The 22,267-nt window shown below is 34.9% G+C and overlaps 2 protein-coding genes and 2 pseudogenes across 2 annotated transcripts in view; 1 reads left to right on the top strand and 3 right to left on the bottom strand.

Annotated features, from left to right (window-relative positions):
* Positions 1 to 749: 749 nt before the first annotated feature.
* LOC102027065 lies at positions 750 to 1,731 on the bottom strand (annotated as a pseudogene).
* Positions 1,732 to 7,515: 5,784 nt separating this feature from the next.
* On the bottom strand, positions 7,516 to 8,457 carry LOC102022588 (olfactory receptor 51G2-like). The gene has a single exon (XM_005380064.1). The coding sequence runs from the start codon at positions 8,455 to 8,457 to the stop codon at positions 7,516 to 7,518; it is 942 nt and encodes a 313-aa protein (XP_005380121.1).
* Positions 8,458 to 11,387: 2,930 nt separating this feature from the next.
* On the top strand, positions 11,388 to 11,932 carry LOC102026744 (annotated as a pseudogene).
* Positions 11,933 to 21,060: 9,128 nt separating this feature from the next.
* The window catches only part of LOC102022276 (olfactory receptor 51L1-like), a 2,087-nt gene continuing 880 nt past the window's right edge, over positions 21,061 to 22,267 (bottom strand). The window contains 1 exon segment of the mRNA XM_013511722.1: positions 21,061 to 21,158. Within this exon segment, the coding sequence (XP_013367176.1) occupies positions 21,061 to 21,158 (98 nt within the window).

Here is a 22,267-nt window from a genome sequence, read left to right as displayed (position 1 = left end):
ACTTAAAGATATAGTCATATTGGGGCTGGGGATTTAGCTCAGCGGCAAAAGCGCCTGCCTGGCAAGCGCAAGGTCGTGAGTTCGGTTCCCGGTACCAGAGAAAAATCCAAAAAAAAAAAGATATAGTCATATTGCCTATGGATTCTCTTCTTGATTTATTCTTATTTTCATTATACATATATTTTTTGGAAGTTGTAAGTAGTGTTAGACATTGTATATTAAAAATCTAGACGTTATTTGAACATTGGAGGATGTTTTATTTCTTCACAACTGCTTTTGCTTTCACACCAAGGACTGGAAGAGTCAGCAATCCTGAATTTTTTAGTTGATGTACAAAACGAATATAGTCTATGTAAGTGACTAAACATGGTCTATGTAAGTGACAGCTAAAACAGATTTATTTATAGTCTAACAATGGAAAATTAATGCTCTGTGTAACAGGTGGGTAAAAAAAATTGTGCAAGTATGGGAAGTAAAACTAAAGACCGATTGAATGATTAGTATGCAAAAAATCAGAGCTACAGAATGTCCTGTCTAGAACCTAACTTTTATCCTGATGGTGTGAACCATATTTCATAATCAAACATATCAGTGTTGGTCTCATTCTCTGAGTGAATAAAAGCGTCCCAAGGAGGAATTCAAACAAAGTTTTCATTATTTCATCCTAAATTACAAATCAAGCATATTAAGTCATTTGGTCTAGGTGATTTTACATTAATTATAATATATAAAAACTGAAGTTCTGTGCATTACTCTTCTTTCTGGATGAACATTCTAGGCAATCTTTCACAAATCTGCTTGGTCCTGCTTCTGTAGATGACAGGGTTGAGCATTGGTCGAATAACTACATACAAACTGGCAAGAAGAATGTGAATGTAGCAAGAATATTTAAACCAAAACTTTGGGTCATTTAAAAAAAAGGGCTGGGTGCAAAAGATCAAAATTACACACACATGTGAACCACTGGTACTGAGAGTTTTGAGTCTCTCTTCATTTGAAGGGAGATGGAAAACAGCACGGAGAATTTGGATGCAGCATAGAGCAATGGCCATGATGTTGAAACCCAGAATAGGAATGTTACACTGGCCATATATGATATTTACCCTGATACTTGCACATGCAAGATGAGCAACACCCATATGCTCACAACAGGTATGTGGGATGACATGATGTCCACAATCGCAAGGGCAATCATAAGATTAGAATTACAAAGGGGAACAGTGAGGAAAGATTTCCCAACCACCCAAGAACCAAATAGGGCTACCATCTTGTTAGTAAAGATTGTAGTATAATGGAGAGTGTTGCAAATAGCTACATAGCCATTATAAGCTATGGCAAATAGGACTACTGACTCCATGCCAGTAAGGATACGATTGAAAAGCATCTGAGTAAGGCATGAAACAAAAATTATCTCCTTGACAGTAACCAAAATAGGACTGGCATTTAAGGAATGATAGCTGCCCATAATCCCAAATCAGTGCTAGACAGCCTAGCCAGGAAGTAGAACATGGGCTGGTAAAGAGTATGGTAGGTTTGGGTCACACACAAGACAGTGAAGTTTCCTATGAGTGCAGTGAGATACACAGCACAAAAGGGAAATCCAATCAGGATGTTGCTGTTTTCCAATCCTGGGATTCCCAGCAGCAAGAAAGTGTGTGGGTAGAAGTAGGTGTTATTATAAAGGGACATTTTGCTGCCATGTTCATAGGACTGTGCTCCTTGCAGATGCATGTTGACCTGTATGAGTATATGTGCTGCCAAAGAGAGCACTGTTGCCCCATATTGAAAGGTCTCAGTCTGTTACTTTGATACTTTATAGTACTGGGGGAAAAACACAGATATCTCTTACCTGTCTACCCCCATATCAAAATACAAAGATCAACTCCCTTTAGATATGCATCGTTTTGTACATTACTCTGGAGAAAGGAGACATTGAGAAGATGATGAAGATAAGAGATGAGTTACCCATGTAGAAGGATCCCAAACAAATTATGTAGACACTGATTCCTCAAAAAGTTAGAGCATAACACTTCCCATCTTATGTTGGGCTATATATAGTGACTGACTTCCAAACACATGGCATAGAAATTGGTACAATGGGAAAGAGAAAGTTTAAAGTGGAAAACTGACAAACACTACCTCAGCCTGCCAACCAGGGTTGATATCAACAACATCGAATCATAGTAAAACCTGGTTACCTTGCTGTGATGTAATGAGAATGGTCCTTTACCTTGGTGGCCTTCCTTTCTAAAACACATAAACTCTGTTCCACCTTAGGAAAAATATCAGACCAGGAGAAAAAAATAAATAAACCAAAACTTAAAAACATTTAATAAAATATTGAATAAAACCCCTACAAAGGTTAAGTTGATAAAAAACAAGGAAAATATGAGAAGCATGCATAGTCAGCAGTTGTTTATGAGAGATGATGATTGAATAATAAAGGGCAATATAAAGAAATCTAAATAAGGTTTGGCTTTTATTAAATATTATTTATTACTTCAACAACAACAAAATACTATCCCATTTTCCTGACAAGTACTATTCATTGCTTGAATAACAGCTGACAGGAAAAATAAATGTCTTTAATTTTGAATCACTTACACTGCCAATTCTTTTTTTCTTTTTAGTCTCCATTGGAAGCAGGAAGAGTTTAATGATATATAACCACTGCTGTTAATTTAATCCTCCAAAGTTCATGTTACAATGAAGCAAGAAAACAGCCATGTGCACAACAGAATTTATTTCCTGAATATTTAGCAGTTTATTTTACATTTTGCATGTAACCCTTTATAATGCCCTGCAATATCTAAGGAGGCATAATATGCTTCATTGTCAGGGAATAAAATTCAGTCTTACTAGTAGCTTCCTGCAGAAAGTCCAAGCCCAGGGTGTATTTTAAAAAGTATTCCCTCTGGGCTTTTATAGCTTATTTAAGTTCAGTTTGCCTTAAGCCCCTTCTCCCCTAGTCACCCTACCAACTCTACATACACAATTTTTCTGAATTCTTCAAGTTTTATCCTAAATGTTGGAGTCAATCATGTATATATTGTGTGATTTTTATTAGAATGTGATTACTCTGAGTGAAAAAGTAGATCTCTTTATTACATAATTGAGGTTTCAGAGAAGCATTGACTGCAATCATGAGAAAGTATTTTACATCTGATTTTGAATGTCTTCTGCAACAGTTTTCACAAATATTTAAAATATCTCATCCACTTTCACAGCTTTTGTTATCTTATACATATGTAGTAAAATACTGTGTTTGGTTCAACCAAGTTTTCACATTTAGTCAAAAACCAACCTTAAGGTACTTGGCCAGAAGCATTTTATTTTGTTTGTTTTTGTTTTGATTTTGTTTTTCTCTGTATAAATGAGGAAGCATCTAAAGTTGAAAGCTCCTGAAGATACCTTTAATCCATGAGGGCTATTTTAAGATTAAAAACAAGATGTAGAATCACAGCACCAATTAAATATTAAAAATTGGTTTCCAGTGACAATCATATAGTTAAGGAAATAAATCTTTTTTCGTATAAGTTTGTACAACTGTAATCATATATATATATACATATATATATAAAATCACTTATTGATCATTTTGCTCCTTCTTCCTCTGCCATTTCCCCTTCTGATGAAAGAAATTTTAAAAGTCCCAAATAAATTAAGTTACTTTATATTCATAAATTTAAATTTCAATGTAAGGATTTAATTCCTCACAATGTGTTCTGTAGATCCAATACTACTCCATTGAAGTCCCAGCAAGTTGCTCTGTGGACCTCAGCAAAAAGATTCTAAGTTTTATACAGAACAGCAAAAGATCCATAATGATGGAGAAAAAAATTGACTAGACTGGAAGACTGACTTAGTTACTCTCACTGCTGCATCAAAATAAACAACATCCAAAATAAAAGGGGGAAAGCATAATTCCTGAAAGAAAAAATTGACATTTTTAAGTTATTAAAATTAAAATATTTCTTCCTAAAATATTGTTAAAAGGATGAAAAAACAATGCACAGTATAAGGGAAACTATCCTCAATTCACTTAAACAACAAATGACTTTTGTTGTTTAAGAATACAATGCTGATATTTTTATGCTTATATACAGGATATGCACAATCCAGAATACAATGCTGATATTTTTATACTTATATACACGATATGCACAATTCTAGACATACATGGTGAATGATGGGAACATGAGTTCTCGTTTCTTTGAGTAGGAGTATAAATAAGACAGAACAATAGAATTGCTACATATGATAATATAAACATAAATTTATATTTTGCTTACTTTAAGTACAAGTAAGTAAATATAGAAATATTTATAGAAAATGGTTCATGAAGAGTTTATGATGCACACATATCTTTCCATTTTGTCTGATGAGAAAGGCTAGCAGCAAAAAAACCTGATTAGAGAGAAGTAAATAAGCATTCATAACTTGTTTTCCAATGCTGTTTTTATTTTTTGTTCTTTATTTTATTTTCAAAGTAATTATTAGTATACATTTCTGATACACAGTAATTCCATTCGTCTTTGGGGATTTGTACATACAGAGCATGCAGACAGGGGGCGCTAGTGGGTGCTATGGCTTCTTAGACAAATGACTGATTCTAGGAGTTAGGGAATATACAAGACGACCCTTCAGCACAACAACACCAAGAAAACAAGGCCATCCTGAAATACAGAAACAAATTAACAAAACAAATAAATCTTACATTGATGAAGGTATTAACTAAAAGAGCTCCTTTTAGTCAGAACAGGAACAAATTGAGAAAAATAAATACAATTTATCCCATTAAGATAAAATTTAACATAAATGTCTGTAAGTCAATGGAAACAGAAATAAATTGGAAAAGAGACAAATATAATGTTCAAAAGAATATCAAATGATTTTGAATATACCTTGATCTTAATGAGGGGAAAAGTAGGCTCCCATTCTCGTAGTATAAACCATGTATATTGGATTTGTTTCAGAAAGTGGAGGATGAAAGTAGCCTTTTCAATAATTTTATTTATTCATACTTTTTGTTGTTATGCTGAGAATAAACATAGAGTCTCTCATGTGGTGGAAAAGGCTGTATTACTAACCATATATGAGCTGCTTGGAAAGAGAAAGGGTTTTTAAGAAGATTAACTTCACAAAGGGGAAACAATATAGACACGATCCTAGTCACACAATCCAGGCACATATCAAATGTGATAATGTGTTTTGCCTTTGCTGCCTTCTTTCTCTTTGGAACACATAAGCCTAGTGTAATCATGAGATAAGTTAGTACAACTGTACTAACTTATAACAGTTAGGGTCATCTTGTATATTCCCTAACTCCTACTGAGAAATCTCAGTAGAGTGACATTTTTACAAAACTCCTGATCTCCTTGAAAATTTCCAAGACTTCAAAAATGATAAAAATCTGAGAACCTTTTACTGTTAAGAGGAACAGTTAATGTTTAATTGTTTGATCAATCTTACATGCCTATTGTTGTTTATTTGAGTAAAAAATTTGAGGTATCAATATGTAATACAACCAGCATTGTTAATTTCCTATCACCTTGTCTGAAATTATGTACTGCTTCTATTGTTTCTGTGTTATTCTGTAAATGTCTGTGTGTTTGTTAATATGTTTATGTTCTTTTATCTTTAAAACAAAGAAAAAATAAATTAAAAAATGAAAAAACAGAGGAAATTAAGGAGTTAAAAAAAAAAGGAATATAAGAAGCTGGGATTGGTGGTGCACACCTGTAATGTCAGCATCTCAGCTGCAAACCAGCCTGGGAAATTTGTTTACTTAACAAGAACATGTCTCCAAGTAAAACAGGATGGAGAAGGCATTGGGTGACAACCCGGAACTGAGAAAATAAAGTCTCAGTACAACCATGTGATGTGCTTCCTGGACCAGATTCTGGAGAAGCAGTAAAACATTTGGGAGATATTGAAATCTGAAGAAAATGTAATTTATACTTGTGTTTAAAGGAGTATCAACATAGTGTCTTGATTTTAACAAATATTCCACACTAATGTCAAATTTTAATGATAACACTGGACACATGATATATTACAGATCTACTATCATATATTCATCTCAGTTCTACTATCATATATTCATCTCAGTTCCTTCATATAAATCTAAAATTATTAAAGTTAAGTTTATTTTAAAGTTGCTAATGTTTTTTGTTTTTATTTTTTATTCTTTAATGGTTTGATCAATCTCGCATTCTTACATCTCGTCATCTGAGCAACTTCATTGAAGACAACAATATGTAATGTAACAGGCACTGTTAATTCCTGTGATTTTGTTTTGGAACACTGTATCATTTTTATTGTTTTTTTTTTTTTTTTTTTTTTTTCTATGTTGTTAGTATTTGGCTATTATTCTTTTTTATCATTCTCTTTAAAAGGAAAAAAGAAAAAAGAAAAAAAGAAAAAAAAAGGAAGTAGAGGTTTAAGTGAGAATTTAGTAACAAGTAGATCATTAAAAACATTTTGAGGTGCAATTCCAGTGCAATCATGAAAATGAAAATCAGACCAGAGCAGATTAAATTTAAAATGAAAGGTGATGAAATTGAGCCACTGAGTACAGACAATTTTTTAATGATATTTGTGGGTTGTGTAATTTTTAAGATGACATAAAGATATTTCGTTTGATCACATTAATTGAAAACAAAGCTTTGTAAGTGTCAAACAGCTGAAGTTCCTAGTGTTTAAAATATGTATATCTATCAATTCTATAATAAGAGTTGAAAAATACAATTCCCCCCCCCAAAATCTTAAGCATACCAGTGCAGAATGACATTGGGAACTAGGAAAAACATAATAAGGATAGTATACGCAGGAGAATACAGGAACTGAATGACTGCATTCCTCTCAACTTAGGTCTCAGAGAGCATATTTTAGGATATAGAATCAATAGATACTGCTATAAAAGACTGAGAAATTTACTGAGAGCTCAGCTGGAGAAAATGGACCAAAATGTGTATATCAAAGTGTCTGTACCTCTCAGAATAGAGAAGCATCTGTAGCTTCCTAAAGAAGAAGCTTCACTAGTTCTGCATTAAATTAGAGCTACCAAACATAGTTCAGTTAATTTGGTCCAAATTTATTTCCTTTTATCTTCTGAAAATCTGCTACGTTTCATGCTGTCCTTGTTTTATTTTGATAGCAGTCTTTCTTGTGACCTCAACAGATCCAACAATGTATTTAAAATATTTTCACACTAAAGTAAACAGATTAGAAGAGTATCTATATTGTAGGGTCTACATTAGATTTATCTTGACATCTAAATATTCAGGACCTGGTATTCAAAACAGATAATAAATAATCTCATTATAAAATAAAATCAAGCTTTTATTCTCCATTTGAAAAGACAAGTAGTTACTATCACTGAGGTTTAGATATAGATCTTCAAGGAAAAGTATTTCTGGTAACATTTAAATTTCTAAGTCTACACTGGTAAGAAACACTCTTGTTAAGTACAGAGGAAATGGGAGGAAAGTTGAGTTTTGGAGTGTCTTGCACTTAAACTTCATGTTTCTTGAATTTTTTGAGGATTCTGTCACGAATCTGCTTGGTCTTTACACTGTAGACAACAGGGTTCATGAGAGGTGGTACCAGTAAGTACACATTGGCCATGAGCACGTGGACCACTGGAGAAGCATTCTGGCCATAGCGACGGATCATCGACAGCCCAATCATGGGTGTGTAGAAGGTGAGTACAGCACAAATGTGGGAAATGCAAGTATTGAGGGCTTTTACTCTCTCTGCTTGGGAGGCTATACTCAACACTGTGCCCAGGATGAGGAGATAGGAGAGGAGGAGAAGCACTGAATCAAGTCCCATGGAGCAGATGACCACCATGAGGCCATAGATACTGCTCACACGACGGCTGGACACAGTTGTCTTTATGAGGTCCTGATGCAGGCAGAAGGGATAGGAAAGAACATTGACTGCATGATATTGGAGTCTTTTCAGAAGGAAGGAAGCTGGAAACACCAGGACTAAGGCTCTTCCAGCAATTACTAACCCAATTCCAATGATCACATCATTGGTTAAAATGGTTGCATAACGCAGAGGTTCTCGGATGGCTACAAAGCGGTCAAAGGCCATGGCTAACAGAACAGCTGACTCAATTATTGAGAAAACATGAATGAAGTACATCTGGACCAGACAAGCATTGAAAGGGATTTCCCGAGCATGGAACCAAAAGACGCTGAACATAGTGGGCAAGGTAGTGGTGGATAGACCCAGGTCAGTGAGTGCCAACATTGATAGAAAGTAGTACATTGGTTGGTGGAGCGAAGACTCTGTTCTGATAATGAAGAGGATGGTAATGTTCCCCACAATGGAAGTGGCATAAACCAAGAAGATAGGGAGGGAAATCAAGCCATACTTGCTTTCAAGGCCTGAGAAGCCTGTCAGAAGGAAGCGAGGGTACAGGGCAGATCCATTGAAGACAGACATTGTGCACATGGAGCCACCTTCAGTCTAAGTAGAGACAGAAGAATGTGGAAAATTAGGGTAAAGTCAGTATTATAACAACAAAGACTTTGATGCATTTGTCTGTACTTAGTGGTTTTTTTTTTGGTTTTTTTTTTTTGTTTTTTTTTTCCAGTACCAGGAACCAAACTCCCAACCTTGCGCTTGCCAGGCAGGCGCTTTGCCACTGAGCTAAATCCCCAGCTCCTGTACTTAGTGTTTTAATCATTCCTATGCTCATTATGTTTAATTACTAGCTATATTCATCATTTAAGAAATTTATTCTTGGGGCTGGGGATTTAGCTCAGCGGCAAAGCGCCTGCCTGGCAAGCGCAAGGTTGTGAGTTCGGTTCCCGGTACCGAAAAAAAAAAAAAAAAAAAAAAAAAAGAAATTTATTCTTTTTTCATGCACATAGTAAAAAACTGCTTGTTGTGCTAAAACTAGAGAAATATATAAAAAATACCTTCAAATGCTTACAGACTAGTGCAAAGAGAGCTGAAATTAAGTGTTACTTCAAAGGTAATATAAAAACACGGGCTACAAAATAGAGAAGAAGTAAGTTCATCTAGGGAGTTTAAGGACTGTTTATGGACAGTGACCCTTGAGTTAATTTTCAAATGACAAATAAGAGTTGGTTGGAACCAAAGGACTGTGATGTGCACCCTGCATTGATTGATGCCCATGTAAATGAAGAAATGTATTAGAGAGCATAACAGTTCACCCATATGCTAGGAGATATATTTCAAGTTCCCCAGTGAATGCCTGAAACTGTAGAGGGACCAAACCCTGCATGTACCATTTTTTTCCTGCACACATACAACAGTGGTCATTTAATTCATAAATTAGGCACAATAGTAATTAATAACAACTAATAACAAAATTGAACAATGATAATAAGTTTTTTACAATTATGAATTGATCATACTTGGAACTTTCCACTGAATATTTTTAGACCAAGGATGATGGCAAATAATCAAAATAGTAGAAACCAGAACTGTCAATACACAGAGCTAATGTACTGTAAATGTAAGCAAATACAATGGAAAAAAGCTAAAGGTAAGTGGTAGGATTTCATTGTGCCAGCTAAGTTTAAGTAGAAAAATGAACCAGAATTTCTGAAGGAAACTGTGTGTAAACATAAAGAACCTGCACTTAATTTAAGAGGACTTCTTATACTAATTGCAGTTTAAAAATCAGCTTGACCAGGTCTAAAATATATAGTTGTCAAGTTAGGACAGATGTTAAAAAATGGGCCATAGCTTGGCAAAGACAAAGCAGGGAAGCTTTTTAGGAGTTATGATCATTTAAAAAATGGATTCCAGGGAAATCTAACAGTAAATATTATGGTGAATAAAAATTTTCCCAGAGGAAAAGACATCAGAGATAGCATGGATCATTATATGCTAAGTTTGAGTAGAAGTAAAAATCTACAGTAAATTCACTTTGTAAAATTTCATGATGTTTATTAAAGCAAGGAGAAAAAAAGACATACATAGAAATTCCGGGAATCTCATATACAAGATAAATTCAAACAAATTATGTTAAATTAGAGGTATATTTTTTTCAGAAAATGGTGTGCATTTTTCCAAATAGGCTGATGTAAAAGGGGAAATTATGTCCACTCCTAGACAATTGTGTCATTGTAACTAAGAGTGCAAGGGGAGGGGAAAAATCACACAAATAAAAGAAAATGTAGAAAGGAATGCAATGTCAAGTTGGAAGAAGAATTTCGAGTTTATGTGCACAGGGTTCAGTTATCCAATAAGTCAGATGTGCTAGAGGGAATATCAGAGTCCAACACCACTGTGGATGCACCAACAATAGACATTAAAATAGCAACCCAAGAAATCTTAAGCCCTTATCAACATGATGGGCATCCAATTTCCGATACCCTGGGCAGCAAGCATCAGTTAAACTTTCACATAGCCTGTTCTACATCAAGGCTTTGCCAAAATTTATATGGCCCATTCTTCAAACTATTCTTCTCCACCAACACAATGAGGCCTTATACTTTCCTCTGAAAGAACTAATAACGAAATAACTAATTCCATAGCATTCTCCAGCTACATTGAAATTTTACACCCTGATATTATTCTTCCTTGTAAGGAGCGTTTAGATATAACGAAGAGAAAAAGTAATTGATTCACATATTCTCTGTGCATGTACAGTAATCTATGTCTTATTTTAACCATAACATAGTGGAAATACTGTTCATTACACATCTTGTTCATTTCCTAAATATTTATGCCATAAACTTTTCTGATCTCTGTCATCACTTTGACACTCAGACATCATTACTTTCTCCTTTTTGATATCCATACTTAAATCCTCCAATATTTTCCTTCTTGCCAAGGCAGGTTAGGTTTTCCTATTAGGTAACTCTGAGAGAGTATTCGTAATTTCCCTTCCCTTTGGATATAGACATAGCACTCTGCTCTCGGTGGCTACTTCTTTATGGTAAAAGAAATTCAAATGACAATTGTCATTTTATACCCAGTCACGTTTGAGGGACCACTAACCTTCTCTGAGCATTAAAATACTGGGAATTGATGCGCGCTGCCCCAGCCACTTCTTGGCCAGCGCCCCGCCCCTCCCCAGGCCTGAGGCTGCGGCGGTGCTTCTGTGCTGGCGGAGGTCACCAAGTTCCGGATCATATCCCCACTGCCACGTCCCTCTGGCGAGCCAGACCAAGAGCCGCACCAAAGGTCTTTTTGGAATAAATCATGGGCTTGAACTTCAATCAGATATGGTGGACTATTCCCAGGAAAAGTGGAGAGTTTCATTAAAAATAGTGATAGCTTTGATAAATTTGAGTTCTGTGAACGTGCATTTGTAGTAGATAATTGCCTCCAAATAGCATCTGATAGTTATCAGTATGATCGCATTTATTGTAGAGCGGGGGTCCAGGAAGACCATGAAAATACTCCTGAAAGTTGGAGGCATACTAGTTATGCCTATAGAGGACTAGTTAACACAGATTATACGAACTGGACAGAACACTTAGGAAAGTAAAAATATCCTTGCTGCTTCATTTGTTCCACTTGTGCAGCCAAGAAAGAATGATAATGGCTCCCCAGACTCCCTGGGGCTTCCCCGCTCTGCTGTCAGGAATCTGCAGGACTTGGCTGGTATTTACATTCGATGCGTGCTTAGAAATTTCATCAATGACCAGATGTAGGCCAAGAGGATTCCTCAAACAACTCCACCCAAGAGGAAAAGAAAAAGTTAAGCAGAGGATTAATACTTACGTGTTTCTAGGTAACCAGCTTCTTCCTCAGGCTCTAGACAGTGAGGAGGATGAGAAAATGGAAGAAGATAACAAAGAAGAGGAGGAGAAGGACCACAGTGAAGCCCATGAAGCTGGAGGAGCCACCTCAAAATTCACTGACAGAAAAAATCATGAAGCTGCCCCTCGCTAAATCTTTGAAAGCTTACTTGACATATTTTAGAGACAAGTAAATCAAGAAGAAAAAATGCCTACTGATATTCCTTTAGTCTTGAAAATGTAGCAATCATTAGGAGTTAAAAGAGAATTATTTTGGGCTGGGGATTTAGCTCAGCGGCACAAAGCCTGTCTGGCTAGTGCAAGGTCCTGAGTTTGATTCCCAATACTGGAAAAAAAAAAAAAAAAAAGAGAATTATTTCTTTGATCAGAGTGAATTATAGTGGGAGAAAAAGCATAACTTGTTTGTCAGTAACATAAAACAATATATTCATTAATTAAAAAGAATCTATTGTTTTATAAAATCTATTTTTCTTTAAATCTTGAAAAAATGATGTTTTAACTCTGTGATTTCAAAGTGGAATGCAACAATAGTCAAGACTTTGTGCACTATAAATCTTTTCTGATTCCTTAGAGATTTGTAGTGGTGAGGGTTACATTTAATTTTCTATAAGGTTTAAATAACTGGTAAGCATATATAATCTGATTTGAATTGTAGCTGTTGGTGTTTCTCTATGCAAACTTTCTTATTTAATAAGGAAATCAGATGCTTTGTAGACCTATTTACACTTTTGTTGCAATCACTCCTGCTGAATTGCTGTAGATATATTCCTGGCAATATATAAGTGCAATAATAATACAAGATATTGAATAATTTAGCTTCAAAAACATAAATGTAATGAACTGTTACAGCCCTGCAACTTTTGCTTTCGAATCTGTTGCCTAAAGACATGAGGAAAATACTTGTTTCTCTTATGGAGATTTAAAGAGCACAGCAAGTGAAATAGGAACTGTCTACCTAATACAACTCTTAATTTGTATGGGCCTTTTATATTTTCAGTATTTAAAAATAATGAGGCTATCTTAATTGTTTAGGATGTTTCCTGTATTTCACTGTATAAAGTATTTGGTTAAAAAAAAAATCATTGTCCTGTCTGCCTGACAGTGTAGAGTGTGTGAAGGGATGAGCACAAGGGGCCATCACTTTCTCAGGAGCTGCAAGTCACAGGCAGGGCACACGTGATGAGCTGATGCACTTTAGCTCCTGAGACTTAGACATTATCAGAATATTTATCTTCAACAAAGTAGGACTGAGCTTGCCTACATTTGCTTTGGATCTTTCTGTTATAAGAAATAGCCACAGAAACTGTATCTAGATGTCTTTCTGTTAAAAATCAAGTTCAGAATTGTGTAATGTTTGGGACCTAGGCCATGGTCACTTAACTTCTCATTTTTTTTTTTTGTTTATTCACTAAAATCATAATGGCTCTCATTTTTGGCTTTATGTTACATACTTAAGTCACACAGCTTATCAGTGAAAACAGGTAGTAAATTTCATTATAAGGTTTTTTTCCTTAGTAAGACCTGAGAACAAGTCATTTCTTGTTGAAAAGCATATAATGTAATGTACTTCTACTTAGTGTTACACAGCTTATATTTTTTAAAAGGAAACATTTGGAACTATCATCGTCCCCAGCATCATCGTCACAGTGGTCATGCAGATACGCTTGAGGAAACTCGGTCATCGTGAGTGAAAGAATTCTTATCTGTCTACTCAGACTCAGATACGATTTCAGGGCCTCAGCTCCAGTTGTCCATACATCGGAGACAGTGGTTTGAAATACTCTAAACATGGAACTGCTCCAGACAATTGAGGACATTTTAGTAATGTGAAAAAGAATTCCATGGAAGGTGTTTATCTTATACCCATAGCTCAGGTGGTGGTGGTGTATCTCTGATTTTCTTCCTAGGTGAATGGTAAACTGCTATTACTAAGAAATGTCCTGTCTCATCCAAGGAAGAAAAAAAATCAGTTTCATACTGTTGTCACCTGTTACAAATGTTCATTTGATTTTTAAAAAAATGTTTATTTTAACCAATAAAAAAACCATTAAAAACAATACACAATTTGAAAACAAGAGGATAGGAAATGTTCAGACTCATTGGTCATTTGAGAATTGTTCATTTGATTTTGTATTAGCTGTTTCAGATGTTTAATTTTGAATTTTGATGCCCATGTATTTTTATCTACAAAACCTGGGAAGAATTTTCATCTTACTTGCACCCCACCTCAATTTTTTTGTTGGAGCCAGTGTTAAGATGCATAAAAATACATATTCTTCAATGGCGATTTTACTGTTTAGGAGAGTTTTTGTTAAGGATATATTTGAAGATTGACATTTTCATATTGTCTTTCATTCTATTGACCTTGGGAAAGTGTACAGTAGATTTTCATGATCATTGCCTACTTTTTCTCCTTGAAATTTATCTTTTATGTTTCTAAATGCACTTATTTTACAGGTGTGACTTCATCAGTGACTTCAAATATAGAGGTAGAAATAAAAATTCAAGTGAAGTTTTCTTTCCTATTAGTGCAGATAGATTCAACTAAGAATATTTGGGTTTTATTTTTTAAAGAATTCAAGTTTACTTGTATGGAAAATTATGCTGTATAGTAAAGAAATGGAAAATAATGAAATAAAAGTAAGTGAAAATGATGGCGATCATTGTGGAATTTTATAGACACATAAGACATTAGATACATCTAATTTAGGCTTTTATTTTACGGACAAGAAAGTAGGCCTCAAGTGGTGGCTTGTGTTACCTAAGTCACACAGTTTGTTGAAGACAGTGCTGAAATAGAATTGAGCGTCAATTCAATCCCAGAGTCTGTCAGCAACACCATAGCTACAAAGAAGATAATTTGAATCTATACTGCCTATTGATTGGTTAATATATTTAGCTCTGCTATTAATAAAGAAAAATGTTACTAAAGTAATATACATAGTGGTTAAAATAAAATACCAAAAATGTGTTGACATCGGTCTGAGATGAAAATGAACAAAAGCCTGTTAAATCACTGGAAGACTTGGAAATTATTTAAAATAATCACATACTTAAGCATCAAAAATAAAATAAAATGCTGGGAATTTTATCATTTTGTATAACATTTTAAAAGCTGATGCTAAGGTATTTAAGTACTCGGCACAGTTTCTAAAATTTAGGAGCCAAAGTGATAATCTAAATGATGAAATAACCATGACCACAAGCTTATCAGCCATGAGTAGCAGTGACTCAACTCAGGTGTGACATGCAGTGGCCAAGTAATCACTCATAAAAATGTAGCCTCCTGATGCTTTTCTTGAGAATTATGTCACCTACACTTCTGTTCATACTCTTACCAGATGCATGAGAGGGTAATAGATGAGGCATTCAAATTATCAACAGTCATCAATTTCATCATCATATCTTTTAGTTAATATTAGACAATGGTGTTTTGAAAGAACAAGGATTTTAGTACGTAAAGTCCCACTACTTTAGTAGTGGGAGACGGGTTTGCAATACTACTCCAGTCCAAAGCTCTTCTGAACAACTTTTGAGGAGATGGGTTTTTCTCCTCATGGTAAGTGGTAGTCTGTACCTATCAACTATCCCAGAGCACTGTTTCCCTATGAGTAGAGGTCAATCCCACCTCTAAACCATCCCATTAGAATTTCTAGAAACTTCTAATGCACTAATATTTTAACCATTTTTCTCACCTCAAAGCCGTCCTTCAGGCACACCTGGGAACCTCATGAGCATATAGACATTGACGCTTATGGAGGTTGGCAGGATACCCAGTCTGTCAAGCTTAGAAATTTCTTATAGGTGTAGAAAGCCACTGAACATGGGTATAAGAGAAGAATAAAGTGTATAGAATATGCTCTGGCAAACAGTTCCTCAGGAAAGCACAGATGTCCTGAGCAAAGCATCTATCTCTTCTTCAGTGGCTGCAGAACCAAGATAGGGTATTTTTTGCCTTCAGCATCCTACACACTGTCCAGCTTTGTGCTGTATCATCATTGCATTTCTATCCACTAACTACTCTTAAATGCCAGCCCCTCTTGACAAGGGCATTCCCATAGGACCACAAACTGTGGTCAATATAACCCTAGAGAGGAAAAATGATGTCAAAGTTAATTCTTCTCCTCAAGGACAGGAGGTAGCCATGGCAGTCTAGACTCAGATTGGGAAGTAACTGAGAAGTGTCCTGAAGATCCCCTGATGGAGGAAAACAATAGGCTTAGTAATTGAGAATGATGGAAGAGAATAATGTGTGCTCTGAATAACTAAATGAAGTAGCTACTAGGAAAATAATATTAGGGCATATTTTGCCACCTTATAACAGGAATAATGACATTCAACTTGTTAACCTAATGTGAACAGGGAAATAAATACATAGTTTACTAATGAAAGGGAGGACTTCTAAAGCAATTTTAAATAATAAAAAATTTGTGGTACATATATAGTTGATCCATGACACTCAAAGCTTTCACCAGCCATTTGATAGGAGGGTGAGCTTTCTACTGTCTTCATCCAGCAAGAACTCTTATGTACAAGAGCCCACAAAACTGCCTCTGACCAACCCAGAGCTATCATACTAAGGAGCAAAGATGAAGATTTGATCCGACTCAGTAGATGTTCCCCATATCCTCACTATGAAGCAAAAAGTAAATTCTTCAAAATACAGTGTAAAGCACATCCTATCTGTTCATTCACAAAGTGCACAGGGTATAAATGACAGGAGAGACTGTGTTTGGCCAATAAACTCCACTTTAATTAAAATACAATGCTCTTATCTTCCCTCTCTACTACTCTTCCCCAGTCACAACTGAAGTAATTTATCTCATTTATATTATCTATGTTGTTTCTAAGGATCCATTCCTATTTTTCTTCTTGTTATCTTAACTCATGGTGTAAATAATTAAAATATTTTCATAAATTACCTCTGAGATCCATCATTTTATTTCTATTCTCTTCAATTTCAGGTCAATTCAACTCATTTTCAATGAAATTTTAACTCAAAGAAAAATGACTTCATGGTGTTTTTTAAGGATACCGTAGCTACCACATACAAGATAGAACTTGATTGGTATATTAAATTTCTACTTTTCTAAAATTTGGCATTATGGTATTTTTTCTTAAAATGCTTAATATTTGTGCAGTATTTCATTAATTTTTCTTAAATATTACAACAGATTATTATTTTATTTGAATTAGTGACTAAAATATCTGATACAGATCAATCAAGCAATCAATTCTTGTTAAGTAATATTTTGGGGAAACTTCGCATTGCAGGTCCATGGTGTATAAACATCTGCGCTGTCCATTAGAATACTAACATTTCAGAGAAATCAAGCACTGAAGAAATATGTAATATGTAAGTGGTGAGTAAAATATATGGTGGGTCCTTAAAAATTTATTAGAGTAAAAGTTGCATTTACTAGAACAATGATATACGTGTATGTGAAGTTAGGGAGAGTATATCAAATACTTTGAGGGATGTTAATGACCGTATGACTTCTACTGCAATGAATATTTTTATTTAATCATTCACCATTGTTTTCAATGACTCCTCATTAATAAAGTATTTGCAGAAATTTCAGTCAAGTAGTAGCATTACTGTGTGTTTTCAGGCACCCTGTGAATTCCAGCCCTTCCACAAAGCCAAAATTACCATGAAAGATAAATGGTTTCAAACCATTTAGGACATCAGAGTAGGCAAAATAGTACAATTAAAAGCACTCATGAAAAAGGATTTCCAGAAATTCTTCAGAACGTGGCCAGAATGGTGGGATGTTCTTCCTATGCAACTTATTTTAGTTTTGTTTAGTTAAATAATCAAGAGTGCTTTTCCAGGGGAAAGACAAAGAATGACGGGATAAGTGTGTTCAAAGTGAAGGGGAATATTTTGAAGGGGAGTCATCACAACGTGGTTTTCACTGTAATACAGAAAGCCCAGAAAAGCTGTTGTTGGTGTTGTTGTTTTTAATTTTAGGCAGTGGTTCTCAACCAAAAGAATTTTTGGCCACACAGTGCCAATAAACTTTGAGGATATATTCCAAGCATCAATTATATGGCTGCTTAGGATGTCTATAAACATCATATAATATGACACAAAGCCATCACAATAAGGGCTTAGCTAGTCCAATGTGGATACTGCCAATGCTGAAAAACACTATTTTAAGGAGAAAACTACTCTAAAAATAAAAGTTCTCTGTTAAAGTCTCAGGACAATGTGAAGGCAAAGTGCAAGAACTTTAGACCTATGGTGGCACAGATCATGGTTTGTAAGTCCAGATATCTTTATCTTTGAGCCCCAATTCTGGCTGTTAACTGTGAAACCTAAAGTAATAGGTGGGCATTTTCGTCTTTTAATCTTTTTCTATGAAATAAGTTCATGATGTTGCCTGGGTAACAATCTCTCATATATATTCACTGCATATATATAAAGCTTTGAGACTGCATTAAATACTCAGTAAGATATAATCAAGAGGTACTTTTGTTCCTTCAATGCTAGGTTGTTATTATTTACTATTACTATTCTCCCAAGCTGCCAATTCCACGGCTCTATGTTTAGTATCCTGAAGAGTCTTTAGTATTACAAAGACCCTAACAGTTATTTTAAGGAGATACATACAATTCATAGGCACTCAGTAAAATAATCAGGAGATAGTTTCTAGGGATCCAAACGCATGAGCCTCAGATAGTCTTTTAACCATGAGCAGATTCCCATGTATATTTCTTTCAACAGAGAAAACTCTTGTCTTGTTAAGTGTGTATAATGTTTAGGAAAATTAACTCACATGCTAATTTACTATGCTGACATTCTGAAGTGTGTATTATACTGAATAGGTTGAGTTTTGGAGAATTTGGAGAATTTTGTATCTTAGTCATGAAAGAATAATATATATTTGCCCCTGAAATGGTGAAGTAATCCAGAGAAAGGGAAAAACCAGAGAGTGAGTCTGACATTTTGGAAACTGTGTTCAATTCCACCTCTCTCATTAAAATAGTTTAAATAATTGTTCATTCTCTCTTCTCAAAGACTGATCACTGCTCTCCTACTACTAGTAGAAACTTTTACAACACAGAAGCACAAGGCTTAATGTACCAGAGCACAGAAGCCGTAACTTCTTTGCTAAGGTACTTTACTTGAGCAACATGTAGCCCTTAGTCTCACACAGTTTTCTAAATGTTACAGTGAAATACGAAGGAACAAGATTAAAGAAAAACAGAAGAATAGAACAGAAAATAATTGGCATGAAAGTTGTAATCAAAATGTTTTAACATATGGTGGAGTTTAAGGAGAGAAGAGAATAAGACAGATCAATATTTAAGACACAAAAACCAAAGTATTTGTCTCAAATTTGTATATTGTAAATCACCAGGAATTGGTGTATTTCTTGATACTGTTATTTAAAAATTACAGAAGGAAAGAAGCCTTACCAGAAGACACTATTCTTAATGAATTATCTGAAACGTTTAACCAAAGAATGACAGAAAATCTACACATATATTTTTAAAAATTGTAAAGGGAGAGATTACACCATCACTATTTCTCTGAGGCAATCATAACGTGTACTCCAAACTGGAATGAGATCTAAGAAAATAAGACAATTATGACCCCATAAAAGTGATTACAAAATCAAAACGCAAAAAATAATATTAACAAATCTAATCTGCTGATATAGACAAACATATATACAAGCATTCCATTATTCCTTTGAGCTTAACTTGGACATGAAATTCATTTTACATGAAAAAAATCACAGAAAATGATTCATTGTATTAGTACAAAAGGAAGAAATCAAACTTTATATCATAACAATAATTGACAATTGATAGTCACAATCTAGGTTTCTAAGAAAAATATTTGACTAAATTCCATGTTATTAAATCTATTAAGGTAGAGATTAAAAATAATTTCCTTTGTTTTAAAAACTATAATAAATATCAGTCAGTTATAAAATATTAATGTTTTCTCAGAGACAGAGAAAAAGAAAATTTGCTACAGATCTCACTGAGGAAAAAAGAAACTTGGGAAGGAAAGAAAAAAAGCATTCCTACTATTCACAGATAGTATTTGTGAAGCACTAGTAAATGCAAAGTACTCTAAAGACAAGTCACGAGAACCAGTAAGTTAATTCTTCAGGCTAAGTACATGCATTTCTACCCCAAAAAACCCACCTATCAATAGAAACTAAAATCTAAAGCCTAAATGTGTACAGCCATAAAAATTACAGAATAAGAAATGAATGAAAGATTTGCTGGACTTTTACACTTAAAATTTCAAAGATGGTTGAGAGAAATTTAAGAACAACCAATTCAAGCAAGGGATTCACTATGTGAATTAGAATACTTATTTTAATATAGTTATTCACTCCAAATTGTCTCATAAATAAAGCTTAAGATTTTGTAGAAATTGAATGCTTCACATGAATTTTAATGTGGATATAGAAATATCAAAAATGTTCACAACTACTTGAAGTAAAATAGCTCTAAACCTGTTGGGCTCACACTATCCAATAACAAAGTTTCACATAAATTTGTAGTAATTCGAGAAAATATTGGATTAAGGCAAGGGTAGAAAAATATTGTCCAGTGAAACGGAACAAAGAGACCCCAAACAGCCTCAGAGAGATACATTACACTGCATGACAAAGGCAGCTGTAAGGTGCAGGGATGATGCAATGATTGAGTGAAGCATATAATTATATCAGATGTATTCCTTGATCAACCATAAAAAATACATTCTACATAGACTCTATATCTAAATATAAAATTTAAGGCCAACAAACTTTCAAAGATTTTACCAAATATGTCATTGATTATATTAGCAAATGTGGCAGTTATGTACTTATGGGCCCTTCGCTTTGAACAAGGTCTTCATTTTCTCCTCTGCAAGAATGGAGCCATACACAATGGACATTTCTTACTTGTACAAGTACCATGATATTTATCTTGGCCAGTAGACGATGCTGTAGGGACACTTAGAGGAGATACTCTGAAGTACTTGTTTGAATTTTCTTATTTTCATCATACACATAGAAGAAGCAAGTGTGGGAGATATTTAGTGATGCTCATCCGTCAAATTTCAGCGGTATCCCTAGCAAAACTCTTACTGAACCTTACAGTTATTCGGCCAATTAACTTCACAGCCATAGCTCACCTGTAACCAAAAGACATGTTTCCAGTTTATTAGTGCATGCCATGATTTCCTATCTATCTGTACTTCAAAAAAATGTCAACTTCGTTCACTCCCAACTATTTCTCTGCCTGCCAACTTCAGCATATCTGCATTTTGGAGGAAACTTCTTGCTTCTTAACTCTGAAAGAGGATATCAGTTGCTGGCATTGAGCCACCTATTCCCCCACAGGGCTTTTCTTTCCTGGCCAAGGCAACTGAACGTACTATATTGACAACCAGTGGGCTGAAAGGACATATTCTCCAGTGAATTCTCGCTTTTCCTGTGAGGAGGACCTAGCCCTTCTTCCAAATTTACTTCTTCCTTAAATATTCTCCCAAAACTCTAGTGTACATGTAAAGATATTTTTACCCTCTCTTAAAGTTAATTCCCTGGCAATGTTATATACAGGTTTATGCAGATATTGAGGAAACCTATTTAAATTACTGCATGAATTTTTACTTCTATGTGGAACCTGAATAACATGGTAGGCAAATCTTTCTCTAAAAAACCTAAGAATATTTTTAAAAGAATTGGATTTACTTTAAAGTTCATAAATTTTCTGATCATTAAACGCAGTGCAAGAAGAATACATACACAAAAAATTATCAAAACACACAAAACTACAAATATTCTCTTGAAAGCAGTAGTGTTCTTTCCATTCAGCTAGCCTCATGTACTGGTTTGACCTGATTAAGATTTAGAAAATTAAAGATCAAGGGCATCTCTTCTTAATTCCTGTTGTGTCCAAATGTCAACAGTAGGGTGTCCTTAAGAATGTTTATTTTCCCTTCCTCTATTTCCAGGGTTTCCTGGGATTCTCACTACAGAAATCTCTGAGAAATACACTTAAAGGTAAATTTTATTGCATACTATGTTTAAAGTAGAGAATCTTTGCAATAAATATGTAGAAAGAAGAATGGAATTAAGTAAGGTTGGCCAGAAGGAGAATGTGAACTGCAAATCAGGTCTGATGAAAGCCTTGTCCAACATAACAGGAAACTCGGAAACTAAAATTACCCAACCAAAGATTTCTGCATTAGGTTGAACGCGTGAGGCTTCTGCAGCCTTTCTAAACCATTTGCTGCTGGATGGGTGCTGGCTTTGGAGAAGGCACATCTCTCCAGGTGAAGCTATCACTGAAGTCATTAACAGTACAGTGGAAGAAGCACTCCCAGCTGCAAAGACTACAATTCCTCCCTTGAGGCAGGACCTGGGTTGCATGTCCAGGCTCATCACAACCCGGGCAGAGTACTTTCTGTTTCAGGAAAGTGTTCACTAGGAAAACTAAACAAGGTTCCTTAAAACCGCCTCCCAAATCGGAATGTGCGGACAATCCCTAGA

The sequence above is a fragment of the Chinchilla lanigera genome, unplaced genomic scaffold, assembly GCF_000276665.1.
Source record: "Chinchilla lanigera isolate Chin_1 unplaced genomic scaffold, ChiLan1.0 scaffold00013, whole genome shotgun sequence".
NCBI lineage: Eukaryota > Metazoa > Chordata > Mammalia > Rodentia > Chinchillidae > Chinchilla > Chinchilla lanigera.
This window is presented reverse-complemented; position numbering and strand designations above follow the sequence as displayed.

Bases quoted from the DNA above. Each gene is read 5' to 3' on its own strand.
- LOC102022588 (XM_005380064.1), bottom strand. From the start codon at position 8,457: ATGTCTGTCTTCAATGGATCTGCCCTGTACCCTCGCTTCCTTCTGACA.